The sequence below is a fragment of the Phyllopteryx taeniolatus genome, chromosome 11 (assembly GCF_024500385.1).
Source record: "Phyllopteryx taeniolatus isolate TA_2022b chromosome 11, UOR_Ptae_1.2, whole genome shotgun sequence".
NCBI lineage: Eukaryota > Metazoa > Chordata > Actinopteri > Syngnathiformes > Syngnathidae > Phyllopteryx > Phyllopteryx taeniolatus.
This window is the reverse complement of record NC_084512.1, coordinates 5,634,268-5,649,964: the sequence shown is the minus strand read 5'-3', so window position 1 is coordinate 5,649,964 and position 15,697 is coordinate 5,634,268. Positions and strand designations below refer to the sequence as shown.

General features: G+C 43.2%; 2 protein-coding genes across 2 annotated transcripts in view; both read left to right on the top strand.

The window, feature by feature from the left end:
* LOC133485906 (kinase non-catalytic C-lobe domain-containing protein 1) overlaps positions 1-9,163 on the top strand; it is a 49,211-nt gene extending 40,048 nt beyond the window's left edge. Inside the window, 7 exon segments of the mRNA XM_061790295.1 lie at positions 1,846-2,005; positions 2,594-2,716; positions 2,840-2,899; positions 6,285-6,442; positions 6,701-6,871; positions 7,106-7,172; positions 7,402-9,163. Of these exon segments, the coding sequence (XP_061646279.1) occupies positions 1,846-2,005; positions 2,594-2,716; positions 2,840-2,899; positions 6,285-6,442; positions 6,701-6,871; positions 7,106-7,172; positions 7,402-7,629 (967 nt within the window). The 3' untranslated portion in view covers positions 7,630-9,163.
* Positions 9,164-11,930: 2,767 nt separating this feature from the next.
* LOC133485905 (homeobox protein pv.1-like) lies at positions 11,931-12,745 on the top strand. The gene is made up of 3 exons (XM_061790294.1): positions 11,931-12,111; positions 12,184-12,416; positions 12,512-12,745. The coding sequence occupies exons 1-3, from the start codon at positions 11,931-11,933 to the stop codon at positions 12,743-12,745; spliced, it is 648 nt and encodes a 215-aa protein (XP_061646278.1).
* The last annotated feature ends 2,952 nt before the right edge of the window (positions 12,746-15,697 follow it).

Here is a 15,697-nt window from a genome sequence, read left to right as displayed (position 1 = left end):
TAAAGTATACAGTCGTGCTCAAAAATATTGACACCCCTGGCTGTGATGCAGCAGTGCTAGGGAGTTTGGGGGGGTTGGCATTGGCATTGGGTCCCTGCGGCCTTCTCCATGGTGTCCGGGGCGCCTCGGTGGGGCCGGTGGACCGCCATGGATCCCTCGGTGTAGGACGTGTTTAGATTATCAAAATTTAATAGTAAAACAGGGATGGAAGAAGACCTTTTATAAAACAACCACAGCTGTAACAGTGTTGTACATATTGAAATTTTAACATAAAACACAAAACATTATAAATAATAAAACAATAATAAAACAAGTTTGAAAAAAGTACATTATTCTCTAATTTAGACATACTTCTTTAAAGCTATAATGTGTGATTTCTGGTACCCCCTACTGCTGGAATTCAGCATTACAACAAAGCAGTCTGTCGCTTTGATATGAAGGCCTCTTTATACTCCCGCGCTCACGTGGGCGACAGCGCCCGCATTGCATAACGTGACCTACGCATTGGGCCCCGTGGCCCCAATGCTCCCCAGATGCAACACTTGACGCGCACATGGCACAAATTGTCGCCGCGCGCAGAATGCCGCGAAGATCATCTCTCGTGATTGGTCCGTTTTACTCACATGCTGTGATGACGTACTCAGCTTTCCCCTTGGTTCCACATACAACCTATGCCGCCGCCGCCTTGATCAATTTTGCAACATAATTAAGCGCATCATCTGGTCATCTAGGCCCATTTATTCTAGCAGCCAATGTTGCACGGTCCCCATTGTTGCTTTGTTCCTTGTTCCGGAAACCAAAAAGGACTCCCGGAATAGGCCATAAAATGCAGAGGAAACTCCACCCTGTGGTGTCCTAGCCAATACCAGCCATCGCGACACCCCCGACTTGGAGGAGAACTGCAGCACATTTTCAAAACAGCGTGCATGGGTGTTCTCTAACCAGTGCGGTGTAAATGTAGAGACCCATACATTTCCAGGTTAACCCTAAACCATTCAAATGTACATTATAAAGTAAACAAAATAAAGTATTATTGTGTTTTACAACAATCCATCCATCCATTTTCTGAGCCGCTTCTCCTCACTAGGGTCGTGGGCGTGCTGGAGCCTATCCCAGCTGTCATCGGGCAGGAGGCGGGGTATACCCTGAACTGGTTGCCAGCCAATCGCAAGGCACATATAAACAAACAACCATTTGCACTCACATTCACACCTACGATGTCAATTAACCTACCATGCATGTTTTTGGGATATGGGAGGAAACCGGAGTGCCCGGAGAAAACCCACGCAGGCACGGGGAGAACATGCAAACTCCACAAAGGAGGGGCCGTGGATTGAACCCCGGTCCTCAGAACTGTGAAGCAGACGCTCTAACCAGTCTGCACCGTGCCGCCTAGACTAAATTTAAAAAATAAAATATTGAAAAATACAGCAAGATGTTTGAGGAGCTGACAGGCTTAATCAGCATTGTGTCATCTCCTCTAGTAGTGGCTTGGGTGAAAATTACAAAAAAAGTTGTTGTGCATGTAGGTTTATAAGCAAACTCCTGCAGCACCTTCTCTCTGTCTTTTGACCAAACTGTCACAGTCCTGATGTTGGTGATTTAAAGTTGTGATCAGTAAGGAGTTGAATACATTTGCAACTCACTGAAGTTGTTGTTTTTATTTCTCCTCAAACCAACATGCTTTTAACAGCCCTGCCGGTCTGTTCTGCAAAGATAATCGAATTCTTATTGAACTTCCCATACCTTTTCATGAATTACAAATAATCAGCTTTAAAACGGCGTTTAAAATAATATAACATTTAAGTATTTGCATTATGCTTTCCCTCCATCCCTGTCCAACAGCACCTCAAGTACTGGGTCCCGTCAAATCCCACCAGTAGAGGGCAGCAGCTTTCCACATGAGGGGACACCATCAGAGTCCTACCTCCAGCAGCTGCTTGCTTACTCTGACAGCGTTATGAAATGGATCTTTGGTGAAATAGTCATCTGTGACTCAATCAAGGTGAGTTGCGCAAAAGGAACAAGCTGTTTGTGTTGCTTGTACTTCTTCTCTCTGTGACGTGTCTAAATCCTGAAACTGCTCATGATAAAGTTAAATGACTTCGTTATGGCACTGTACACAGTTTAACATGTTCCTCAAATGCTTGATTTAGTTATTAAGAAGTGGCAAAGCAGCACAGTTTTACACCACTGCAAATTATAATGATAAAAATGTGCAATACCCCTCTGACTGTGGCAGTAACAACATTATTGTCTTTGTAAAGGCAGAATTTCTGACACATACGCTAAATGTGGAGCAGTTGAATGATAGTATGCCCTGTGATTAAACGGTGACCAGCTGAGGGTGTAGTCTCACCCGAAATTAGCTGGGATAGGCCCCAGTTCACCCCTGAACAGGATTAGTGGTCGAAAAGTAATGAATTGATGACATACAGTCATTTAGCAATTCAGGTATACAGTAGAATATCCATTACTGCAGTATTTTTCGCTCTTGCATTAGATGGATCGTATTGTGACCACAGCTGTACCTCCCAAACTACTGTGACCAAATTTATTTTCCCCTAGTTTTACCTTCCCTCCTGTCATCCAGGAACAAGTTTCCTTGCTGACCAAGTATCTATGGATTAGGAAGCATTGCTACGAATCTCGGAATTTTGCTACAGCAATGGAGGTCCTCGGAGGTCTGGACAACGTGACTGTCAGACAATTACCGGTAAGGCTGGCTCACTTAAATTGTTTTTAATGTTCAAGTCTGAACATATCCAACTATGTTCAGCTCAGGTGGTAATTCAAAGCTACAGTATGCATAAAAAATGTCTTCCTTTTTCTATGACAGACTTGGAAACATCTGTCTTCCAAGATGCTTGAGATCCTGGACGAGCTACGAGCTGTGCAGGTGAAAGTGTTTGTTTCTGCGTGTGTGTGTGTGTGTCTGTGTGCGCGCGTGTGTGTGTGTGTGTGTGTGTGTGTTTGTGTGTGTGTGTACACTCGAGGCTAAGAGCTGAAGGCTAGTCTGGCCACATATTGTGAAACTGGGCGTCAGGGCTTAGAATCCAGTAGGAAAACAGCTTCAAGCAGGTTTCCTCACATGTGATGAGTTCTTACAGCTGGCATTTCCATTAAAACTTACCTTCAAAAGAACTTGATACCTTAAGAAGATCTTGTATTGTATTGTATTGTATTGTATTGTATTCATAAGAGGCTATGAATGTAGATGGGGTGAAGAGCGCATTTTATGTTCTAAAGCAGTCACCTTTACACCGGCAGTGCAAAATATGGGAAAAAGTATTGGAACATTTGTCATTACTTTGTTCAACCATTTTATGAAGCTGGTCCAACTTTGATTTGATCATCTTTCAAAACACAATTTCCCATCGGGATTACCGTAATTTCTCGCGTATAATGTGCACCCATGTATAATATGCACCCCCAAAGTTGACCTCAAAATTCTGGAAAACCCTTCTACCTATGTATACAGTCAACCCTTGCTACTTCGCGGTTCGACTATCGCGAATTCGCGACTTCGCAGATTTTTTTACAATGCAATTTTCATGCTGTTTTTTACAGCGTACGAACCCGCATTGTGTCCTAATTGACTTTGCGTGTTTTTTACAGTGCAATTCTGCATGCTGTTTTTTACAGCGTACAAACCCGCGTTGTATTCTGCGTCTTGATGGCTGCGGTACTGTAGACGAATTTTAATCCATCTCCTCCGTGCCTTGTCTCCAGTACAGCACAGAATGCATTCGGCTTGCTAAATTTAAATAAGTGTTCGATTGCTAGCGGTGTGACTCTAAAGTGCCTCCTGTTTGCAAGTTTTCTCCCAGACATAACCAACAATGTCGACAAAACGTGCTGCAAGGGCACCTGTGGTCGCACCCAAAAGGCAAAGGAAGGTGCTGTCGAAGGTGGCATGTCTGTTTATAAGAATCTTCTCGCCCAGAAGAAAAAAAGAGCGGCAACAACCACCTGTAACTATGTTCTTCTCTCGTAAAAAGAAAAGGACGCTACACCGGAGCGGCGTCAGGACGAAGAGGGACGGTCTGAGGAAGCGTGTTATACGCACGAGTCACAATTAATAATTTCTTATGTTTCCAACCTCGTATGTTGTTCATTAAAATTAAATTTGTTTTTTCTAAAAATTGACATCATTATTTGTCAGAAAATGTTTACATTTAATTTGGCTTCTACCCATATGATCAAAACATTAAGTATTATCTGTATTTTCTTATTTTTTTCAAAGAATTATTCTGAAGTTAAGCACTTCATTTGAACATGTAATACTTTCTTTTGTATTTACTTGCTCTTATTTTGAAATTCACAGCCCTACTTTTATTTAGTAAATGAGAAAACACACAGTTGTGCTCATGTTTGATTACCCAGGCGAAACACATTAAATTTTATTTGAATTTTATTAGACGCCACGGTGGACGACTGGTTAGAGCGTCTGCCTCACAGTTCTGAGGTCCGGGGTTCAATCCCCGACCCCACCTGTGTGGAGTTTGCATGTTCTTCCCGTGTCTGCTTGGGTTTTCTCCGGGCACTCTGGTTTCCTCCCACATCCCAAAAACATGCATGGTAGGTTAATTGAATACTCTAAATTGCCCGTAGGTGTGAATGTGAGTGCGTATGGTTGTTTGTTTATATGTGCCCTGCTGGCAACCAGTTCAGGGTGTACCTCGCCTCCTGCCCGATGATAACTGGGATTGGCTCCAGCACTCCCGCGACCCTTGTGAGGATAAACGGCTCAGAAAATGGATGGATGAATGAGATTAAATGGGAAATTCAAGCATTGTCAAGCATTTCAGAAAATCATTATCATTAAACAAAACATAACTATAAAAAAATTAATGAAGGTTGTTGTTCAGTCATCAGTCATATTAAAAAAATATATATATTTCACAAATTCTGCCAGGGTATTTAAACCCATGAGCGCAACTGTACATATATGCAGTCATACATACCCCTATCATATTGGATTGAAAGTGTAGGCTACACCTTTCTCATAACCTCTAGGTGGCGGTAGCATATTGGAATGAAAGTGTACAGCTTTTTCATAACCTCTAGATGGCGACATACATTTATAAAATGTGAAAGTTTTTTCCATTTTCCCGAAAACCGATAATCCGCACTATTGTCTTTTGACAATTTTGGGGGGGGGATGCGCATTATACACAAGAAACGACTGTAATTATTTTTTGAGTAATTTGTCCTCCAGTCCAAACAAAAAAACTTTATTGACTGTACAGGCAATGTTATTGGAAACATTTTAACAGTATGAATTGTAATACGAGTAAGGCTTTAAGACAACTAGTTGTTGGCGACACGCTATAGTCTGCATCCTGACTTCTGTCAAGGTGCTCTTGAGCAAGGCACAAAACCGGACACCACCAGTCTTTACTGCTTAGAAGGAGTCCACTTACTACAAAGTGGCTTCAGGTTGTTATTCTTCTCTTCTAATGATGTTTGTCTTCTCTCGCCTCCTTGAACGCTGGCAGCTAGATCCAGTCCACACATCCACCATCCACTCATAGATGTAATTTCTGAATATTACTCCACGGCGGACTAATATGCGAGCGCATTGGCCTGAGGTTCCGCTTGTGCGCTCAGGACCTGCTTTGGATAAGTCACAGGCGTTGACGAGAGCAGAAAAAAAAGACTTCCCCCACTTCTGCTGTTAAGAAGTAATGGTACTTTTACTCCGTTACAATGATCTAAATGTCGCTCGCCACTTTTATTTACCAATTATTGCTTATTTATCAACTATTTCGTGCACGAGACTACGACTTCAACTTCTGTATTGGGCACTGTTTGCTCCAATCCAATTTAAGCGCAAGTGATGTTTAAGTCTAGTTCACCAATCAAACGACACAAGAAAGTCACATGACCTCACACGTCTTCTATTGGGCTTCCCGGGCATAGTTATTAACACTAGATAACTGTGACTCCCAATCTCTGTTCTACTTCATCTCAAAGGTCTTTGATGGAATAGAGTCAAGCCCGTCAAGTTCCTATGAAACCTTGATTTATGCACAGTCATGCTGGAGAAGAAACGGCCTTCCCCAAAAGTTGGAAGCATTAAAATGTCCAAAATGTCAAATAATTCCGATTTGTGGGGTGCTGGGATGTAGCCCAACCCCACATTGATTAAGTAATTGGTTGAGGAATGTTTCTAAATTCTTTTGTTCGACTCTGCCTCCACCAGTTCTGACCCTACTGTATAAGTGTTGTTTTCTTGTTGTTCCTGCCGTGTATGTATGGATTAACTTGTCTCTCCTCAGGTGTTTCTGAAGAGTGACGACATGTGCCTGATTGCGGGAGAACACAAGAAGAGAAGACCCGCCCTGCCGTCAGCACACATCTTGGCCATGCATGTTCAACAGCTGGAAATCGGAGCCTTCACAGTCACGAGCGGAGCTTTCAATTGGACCAAACTTAGGTATGATGACATTTCAGGACATCTGACATGGTATTGATTCCTAGTATTCACTAGCGCCATGTGGTTGACAAGCCACCAATCCCAGGTGTCATTTGCCCTTGCCTTGCCCCTAAACAGGATAATCAGGTTAGAATGGGTGGTCAATGACATTTCCATAACAAAAGATACTTAATGCATTCTTTGATGGTCAGCACAATGATACATGTGACCACCATGTCTGCCTCACTGCCAAAGGTTCTGATTTCTATCTAATTGAAGCCTCTTGCCCAAAGTCAGCTGGGATATGCTCCATCTCACCCATGACCTGACCAGGAGAAGGGGTAGAAACTGGATGGATGGATGGATGGATGGATGGACGGATAGATGGACATTCCTTGATAATTCCTTGATGATTCCTTCCTCGTTTCCAATTTTTCTTCAGAAGTTAAGGTAGGAAGAACAGATATTACACATTTGTTTAGTGCAAACTATTTGGACCTTTAACAGAAAATAGCCTTACTTTATGCATACCAAGTGTCTAACGATGGAAGCATCGACCCACTTGTTTTTTTCGCGGTCCTCTCCTTCGGTCCAGTCAGATTGACCAGATGCTGAGTCACAGCGAGGGGCAGTTGGATAGGAATGAGGCAGCTGTTGAATTAAGGGGTGCCACTACTGTCGCAGATGGCGCCCGTGGGAGGTGGGTTTGATTGGAAAAGAGGTTGCTGCCCAGATGCTCTGCAGCCGCTGGGTATAGCCAGATGCTCAGGTCAAAAGATCTAGCAGAGACAAGCAGAGCTACAGCTGGTTGCGCTGAACCCTGGGTCCTTCATGTTGTCTCCAAATTAGGTCACAGAAGAAATGGTGAATCTACTTAGGAAAAATCTGATTATCTGCAATAAACATTTGTCATGTTTTGTTTTTCTCATTTCTCATCCCATTTCATGTTCTTTTCATCGTTCATTTGTGGGCTTTAAAAGGCTGATTGCAAGGTGGTGAGTCAGGTACATGCCTTCTAAGAGGTCATATTCGCCTACAGCCCAAACCAGGACATGCAGGCCTACCTTCGCCGCCGCATCACCAAGCTCGGCAATTCCGAAATTCACCTCCCGGCTGCTGCCAATGATGCTGACTCCAAGCGCTCCACTGAGCGTCAAACAAGGCGGGTTCAGGACACCCTGAAAGAGGTGAAGGCCTCCCTCCAGTGAGTCCTGCCCTGGCCCCAGTCTCGGGGCCCCAGTTAGCGACCCTTAACTGAACCACCACAGTGGGTTCTCTTGGTTATCGTGGCAGCCGAATGTGAGCGTTCTCTTTTACTTTTCTAAGCCAAACATTCTGCTATATCAAATAAGACAGCCAGCGAGACTTTATTCATAACTCATAGCCTTCAGAGTATATTGAGCCAGGTGTTTATTACACCTAAATAAAAGTCATATCATGCATTTTTATTTGTGATTCAAATTCGCCTTTGAACGAGAGCCGAGAATTGTTAAGAACGTCAATTCTGTGGGTTGCGATCCAATTCTATTTTGATTCAATATTGATTGAAATGCTTTGATGTTGATTCAATAAGGGTAGAAATTCACAAATAGCGTACCTGTTGGAATTTAAATATTTATTTTCATGTCCATGTGAGCGTCGTATGTCACCTGACATTTTTTAGCAAAACAATTGTGCACAAAAAAAATAAATTGTGCACAATTATAATGTATTTGTGCATATGGAGTACACAGGTAAAAAACATGACAGTTTTGTATGAACACTGAAAAGGTAAAGTGCATGTTTGTTACATCTTGGAAATTGTTATAAACCTCACATAATGTTTGTTTTTAAACAAAATCACTTCTGTTAGTTGATATTTTAATTGATATTTTTCCCAAAGAAGTTGCTATCAAAGGGGCCTTTTCTGGACACAGGTATGAAAAAAAACAAGGTGTTTTTTTAAAAAAAAATGAAATTGACACTTTTATACTAAGTCCATGTTAGAGAGTCACTCTATAGAAGTCTACATAGCCAAAATATGGGACCTTTAAGGTTGTTTAGCTGCATAGATGGCAAATCTTATTGAAGGCCTTACTAGTACAGAGCAAGACTAAAGTGGATGTCAGTTCGAGTAATTAAAGCCTAGATTTACTCTCTCCAGCGGACACGCACCTCAGTGTTGAAACACACGGTGAAGATTGAATGGGGCTTGTCTTGAGGATTTGATTAAGATGGATTTGAAATAGACAAATTACATTTTGTCCTTCTCTCTCGCCAAATCGTGTTTATTTTTCCAGGCACAGCCTTCATTGCAAAGTTGTGCATCAGGTTATGCTCTCTGTATTCCGGATGGCGGGAGTCGCTCTGGCTCTTGTAGTGTGTGCTGTTTTAAAGAATTGCTGTCTTTTTGCACTTGATGACTTCATGTATTGTTTTTATTGTATTAAAAATTGTGCCATATCAAAAAGTCTTAACAAAAAATGAGTATTGTGTTTGGATGTATTTTACTTCCACAATGGAGCGACGTGTCTTGCTTTCCTGCTATTGTGTTAGTAATACACAACACAACAACCATGTACTGATGTTTAACTTTTGTCTATAACCAATGAAACAGATGTACTGTATTTAAGAGCAGTCTTTTTAATGACACTGAATTTCTTAAACATTTTCTATGACCCAAGTGTATTAATGTGTGTGTGTGTGTGTGAGAGAGAGTGTGTGTGTGTGTGTGTGTGTTAGTAAAAAGTACCAATGCTGTATGACAGTGTCCATTACATGCAATTTATTTTGATGAGAGCAGCATCAACAGGTCAGCATTTAGGGAGCGAAGGAAATGCTCAATTTAGATTGGAACTGTTGACCAGTTATAAATTGTGTTCAATATTGTAAGAAAAGTTTTAACGTGATGAGGTGTAGCCTCTCCCCTGTTTGTCAGAAAACTCTTTTGTTTTTGTTTTTTTCTTTGCTGCACGCATCTCCCAGTGAGATATCAGTACTGTATTGTAAACTGTTATTCGGTTGTGAAAATCATATAGTGGAAGCCTTATGGATTCCCACAGTTTCATTTAAAGTTCTCGTCTTTTTCAAGCTGAAGTAATGTAATGTGAGTGCAACCTTTGCATTTTCATAAATATTTTGTATCTTTTCACGGGACTGAAGAAATGACACCTTGCTCAGTGGAAAAGTGTAAGAGCATGAAAAAAAATGAACGCACCTGCTGGGTGACAATCTGTGTTGGCCCAATTTGGAAATTTTTACTTCGGGGCTCACTCACTTTTGTTGCAGTGATTTAGACGTAGTGGCTCGTGTTATTTTGAGGGGACAATATATCTCTAAACTGACTTCTTTATATTGAAACAAAGTGTTATTTATACAGTGTAGTTCCAGAAAAATATATATTTATAGAAATGAGAGGAGTCTGCTCACTTTTGTGATGTACTGTAATGTGCTACATATAAGCGTAGCGCAGGGGTGTCAGACTCATTTTTGTCAGGGCCGCTACCACTGTGAACCCATATAAATGAAAGATTACCACATATATTCTAATTACATACAGTATACACAACACATTGATGAATAACCAGTTTTGAAATCAGAAGCCTATAAAAACATGTTTTTCAACTATTACATTGGTAACAAAAAAAAATGCTTGCAAATATCTCAATGGTATTACATCAGAACACGAGCAATTTTGATTTGCTTTCGCGGGCCACATGTAATGACGTGGCGGGCCGGATCTGGCCCCCGGGCCACCAGTTTGACTCCGGTGGCGAAGCGTTTGAGCAAATGGCTTGTTTGGGAGAGAAATATTATAAAACGGAACGTTAAGCCCTTGTTGGTGCTGTTACAATGTTACAATAGCCTTCAGTGCAGTCGAATAAATGTTGCAATGTTACAACCAATGCGATTTTACAAGTAGCGTGAAAATACATGACAATCGGGCAACTTTCCTGTGGGCCGCCATGCAGACAGTGGTGGAAGCCTGTCACTCAGCTATTAGGAAATAGGCACAGCGTGAAGGCGACATCACGGGCGCTCTTTTATTTTGGTATATATATATATATATTTTTTTTTTTCCCCTTGTTATCTAACAGGATCAAGGAGCATCTTCAAAGCTTCGGAGATAAATAGCCTAAAAATGCCAAAGGGGACTGTGGCTCCGCAGAGACAGAGGATTGATAACGGGGAAGACCAGAGTCGGCCTCTTATCTGCCTTGCCATAAAAATAACGATCGCTTTAGTGGCGTTGTTGTTGACTGCGACATGGAGAGAGCTGACACGGGGGGGGGGGCTGTCTGCGTCAAGACGCACATCCCAACTAGTAACGTCTATGAAAATGACCCCTCTTCTAATTCGGAAAATATGCAACAAATTGACCTGTAAATCCGATGACTTTTTTATTTATTTATTTTTTTATTTGATCGCCTTTCCATTTGAATGGCTCGACATTCAGCAGTGTTTGCGTTGCTGACTGTCATCCCTTTGATGTGTAACGTTTTGAAAGGAAGACGTGCGCCAAAAGCAAGGCTGTCGACTTTGCCGGCGCCGAGGCGCACCGGGGGTGTCGCAGACGCGTCAATACGACAACACGATGGCCGGGCGAGTTACAATAGGGCCAATGGGCGACACTTTATGCTGTGATTAAACTTACTGCAGATGACATCAAGTCAAGTATTCGTTTCGCACTAGGCTACTGTTGATTCTCTTGAAATTGTGGAGTTTTATCTGTACCCATCTTACAGCGAAAGTCAAGAAAAAAAGGGTGCTCAGTAATAAACCTTGTTATTTAAGTGGACACCTCACTGTAGCTTTTTTTTTTTTTTTTTTTTTTTTTTTTAGGGCGGAGAACCACGTATTATAGCTACCCGAGTCACTGTAATAGAAGTATGTCAGGTATTAGTGAAGGAGTAAACATTGAAAACGTTTTGACTATAATGGTATTTAGACAGATGCACAGTAGAACAGTGTTACAATGTTTTGGGGTTCCATAAAAGTGACTCGCTCGGTCCACGCTTATTGGAAGAAGAAAGGATGTCTGCATTGATCTCTCCTGGAAGTGAAGCAACCGAGTAGGCCAGTTTCAAACAGCCATGTGCGAGTTTGCTTTTCTCACTCGTTTGACATAATTGCGCGCAGGCAATGGATTTGAAGGTGTATATGTGCTTTTGTCATTGAATAGCTCGATAGATGTTTGAAATGTGTTCTGTTCCGAGTGTTCCTCGCAGCTGTTTCTGCAGGAGTCCTCAGTTTCAGTCAGATCCTGACAAATGTATGAGTTGGGAGGGATTTTTTTTTTTTTAACAGACTCGGCGGCGCCAGGTCTTCACACACTCACAGGATATGTAAAGACTTCAATAACGAGCCATTAACCTCTAATCATGTGAATCGATCGGGCGTTAACAAGCCTCTCTTCATATGCAAATGACGGCGCTGGCGACACGGCCATAAAGCCCCGCGGAGTCGCTCCCACGCACTTCTTCTGACACTTGGCTGGAAGTAAGAGGTCACGCAGGCCAGGACCGACGACATGGTGAAATACTTCTCTGTGGATTGGCTGGCCCGGAGCCACCGTGACACCGCGCTGGCCAGCTGCAGACCGCACGTGCCCTGCGTGGTGCAGCCGGGCCCGCCGGCTTACGGCAAAAGTTACCTGCAGCCCAAATTCAAGTCGTCCTCGCCTTCGCATTCGACGCGCTGCACGTCACCAAGTAAGTGCATTTATTTTCGGCTGCAGCAAGCGCCTGCAAAAGTGTTCTCATTCGACTTTTATCCAACTCCAGTTTCCGAATCGAGCGACTACTCCTCTGGCTATGACAGTGAAGCGGCTTCCTCGGAGTGTCTGTCTGTGGACGAGGCCAGCGAGGCGGGGAAAGAGTGCTCCCAGCGGAGGGTACGCACTAAATTCACCCCCGAGCAGATCAGCAGGCTGCTCAAGATCTTCGACAAGCACAAGTACCTGGAGGCTGGCGAGAGGGTGAAGACGGCGCGCAAACTGGGCCTAACTGAAACGCAGGTCAAAACACAATCCCAAAACGATCCAGTCACGACAGCAGCTCGACCGCTTCGGGATTTGAGACATTCCTATATACGTCTTGGCTCTCTTTACAGGTGAGGACCTGGTTTCAGAACCGCAGGATGAAGCTCAAACGGGAGGTGCAGGACCTCGCTCCCCAAGCGCAGCCGGTCATGTTCCAACACCTCCACCCGATTCGGTACCGCGCCGGTGCCGCACAGCAAAGCCACTACCCCGCCACCTTTTACACCGTCCCCGTGCAGCCGCATTTGGGCCCTCACTGTCACAGAGGGTCCCACCTCATGATCCACAACCCATATTTCTACTGAAAACTGTTCAAGAAGAGACTTCCCACTCAAACACTTAAGTCCTTTTTTTTTTATTATTATTATTGTATTTGACGCAAGCTTTGTATATATGGCAGAAAAAGAAAAAAAAAAGTTTATTAAAGTTTAACCTTGTAAAGCAACAGCGGCCTCATGTCTACTTTTCAGAGGGCAAATTCCTGCCTAATTTCTACATTAAAAATCATTTCCATTTTTCGATGAATTTGAGATTTTTGTTTGCTGTAAGATATCATCCAAATTATACATAAATATAAAAACCATGAAATACTTCATTATGAGTGTGTATATAGTGAATCTTTAATATGACTTTCTTTTTTTTAAATGTATTTAATTACCAAACTAAGTTAAGCTTTTGACAGTATTGAATTGAGATGTACCTTTATATACACATATATATATTTAAGGCTGTCAACTGAAATACACATATTACACATAATTATAGCTATATATTCATGGGCTTATATAGCACATTCTCTTATTCTAAAAGGAGATGAATCCCTCTTATCACTCAGTACTCATTGTAGGACTCCTCTGATCGTTTCACTTGACTGATAAGAAGCCGCACCACAGTCAAAATCCACCAATAATCACATTACAGCAAACAGACTATTTAATTAATGTTCCATACCAAAAAAAGTTATTGAATATCACATTTACGCAATCCGGGGCCACGGATCTTTTCTTCCCCCCAGCACGCATGCCAAACGCTGCCTTATTGTTTGCATTTCAAACGGCAGCTAACGGGGCAGATCATGGTGAACAATTAGTTGTAATTATGGCGCGCATTGATGAGTTTACACGTACCGCAGGGGCCCTCAGGCCTGGCTCCTGAGAGTCTGAGCTTTTGTATGCCAACCAGTTTTTAATCTCCGGTTTGAAGTCTTGAGAGCAACGCTTTGATTGCGTGATGTGATTTGAAGATTGCAAACCCCGAAGTTTTCCATATACAACGAAACACGTTTGAAGTCTTTCGGCAACTAATGTCATTAAAATGGCTACTGAAAGTTTGATGTATTCAAATGCAGTTTAAGGTTGGGGTGGGCGACAGGAGGACCTTGCAGCAAATGTCTCATTCAGATAAAGTCAACAAAGATCAAGCAGAGCTTTCTCACTTTTTGCATGTCTGCGTGATCCCCGCCCACGGACGAACAAATGCCTCATTTGTGCACACAACACGGATAAATCACAAACAAAAGATATAGAAGTTTGGATTTCGAACAGACACGATTATTAGAATACCAAACTTTCAAGACAGTAAACTTCGTTAACCTAGTTGACATTTTAGTTCCGCCTCATCACATTTTGCCAACACGCTGCAGACTTCCTGGCGTTAAGCAGCAACGAAGGTGAGAAAAGCCGCAACTCGCCTCCATTAAGCTCAATTACAACCACTGTCGAGCTTCTATCATTCCCTTGAGATCTTTGCATATGCAAATGGAAAAGTGTGCCCCTCCTACATAGATTCACCAGAGGGGTCGCGCTGGGCACATCTGGAGACTTCTGTGTGGACACGTCATGGCGAACTTCTTTTTACTTGAAGGAAAGGGACGCTGGTGAGATGAGTCTGCAGAACTTCCACGAGGAAGAGCCAAAATGCTTCCTGTCGTCACCAAACAGTAAATTGACTCTCTTTGGTCGTTTTATTGTGTTTATTTATTTCTTTGTTATTATTATTATTATTATAACAATTTCGTGAACTAACACATGCAACGCGACCCTCCATGCAGACAGTGTCGGTGACACTTCGAGCTCAGAGAGCGATGTTGGAGAGGACAGTGAAGGAGAATTTACCCAGCAGCGGAGGAGGAGGCCCAAGTTCACCTCAGAGCACATCAATAAACTCGGAGAGCAGCTTCAACAAGCACAAATATTTGGGAACCTCCCAGAGGAGGAAGCTCAAGAAGAAACTCAACCTCTCCGAAACTCAGGTGAATTGTCTCTTGCAGGGGAATTGCTTTGAAAAAAGTGGAATGTTGGCGCAGACATCGACCGCTTTAATATTCTCCAATCAGGTGAAGACGCGGTTTCAGGACAGGAGGATGACGTCGAACCGAGAGGTGCACGAGATGCGTGCGGACTTCTGCCGCCAGTCCTGTTTCAGCACCATGTCCTCGGAGGACAGCTCCACCACAGCAGTGCCCCCCCCCCCCCCCCCCTGCCTTGCACCGGCACAAAATCATCATGTCCCGGCCCTTCTATTGACCTGTGTAGGCTCGAAATGAGTCCCCCGTCGCCCCCATTCCTCTCTAGAATCTAGATATGAATCATTGCTCACTTTATGAACCTTGTAAATGTTGTCAATACAAGTTATTTTCAGCACTATTGCAATGTAATTTATGAAATACATAAAGAATGAATAGTTTTTCTCCTGCAAATGTTTACATTACAAAAAATATAAAACATTAGAGTCTACTCTTTCCCACAAAATCTTTACCTATGAATTATGAATGATAATTTGTTTATACAGCATATTGGAAAAGTCAATTTATCCATCCATCCATCAATTTTCTTCCACTTATCTGAGGTCAGGTCACGGGGGCAGTTGCTTTAGCGGGGAAGTTCAGACTTGTGTGGAGGCGAGCCTGACTATATCTAGTTGGAACTTCTCGACCTCACACACCAGCTTGGGCTCGTACCCCGCCAGAGAGGGGACCGTCCACGTCCCTAGAGCCAGCTTCTGTAGCCGGGGATCGGATCACCAAGGTCCCCGACTTCGGCCGCTGCCGAGATCACACTGCACTCGATCCCAATGGTCCCTCCCACAGGTGGTGAGTCCATGGGAAGTGAGACCCAAGTTATCCTTTCGGGCAGTGTCCGGCCGGGTCCCGTGGGTGCAGGCCCGGCCACCAGGCGCTCGCCTTTGAGCCCCACCTCCAGGCCTGGCTCAGGAGGGGGGCCCCAGTGACCTGCGTCTGGGCAAGGGAAAACGTATTC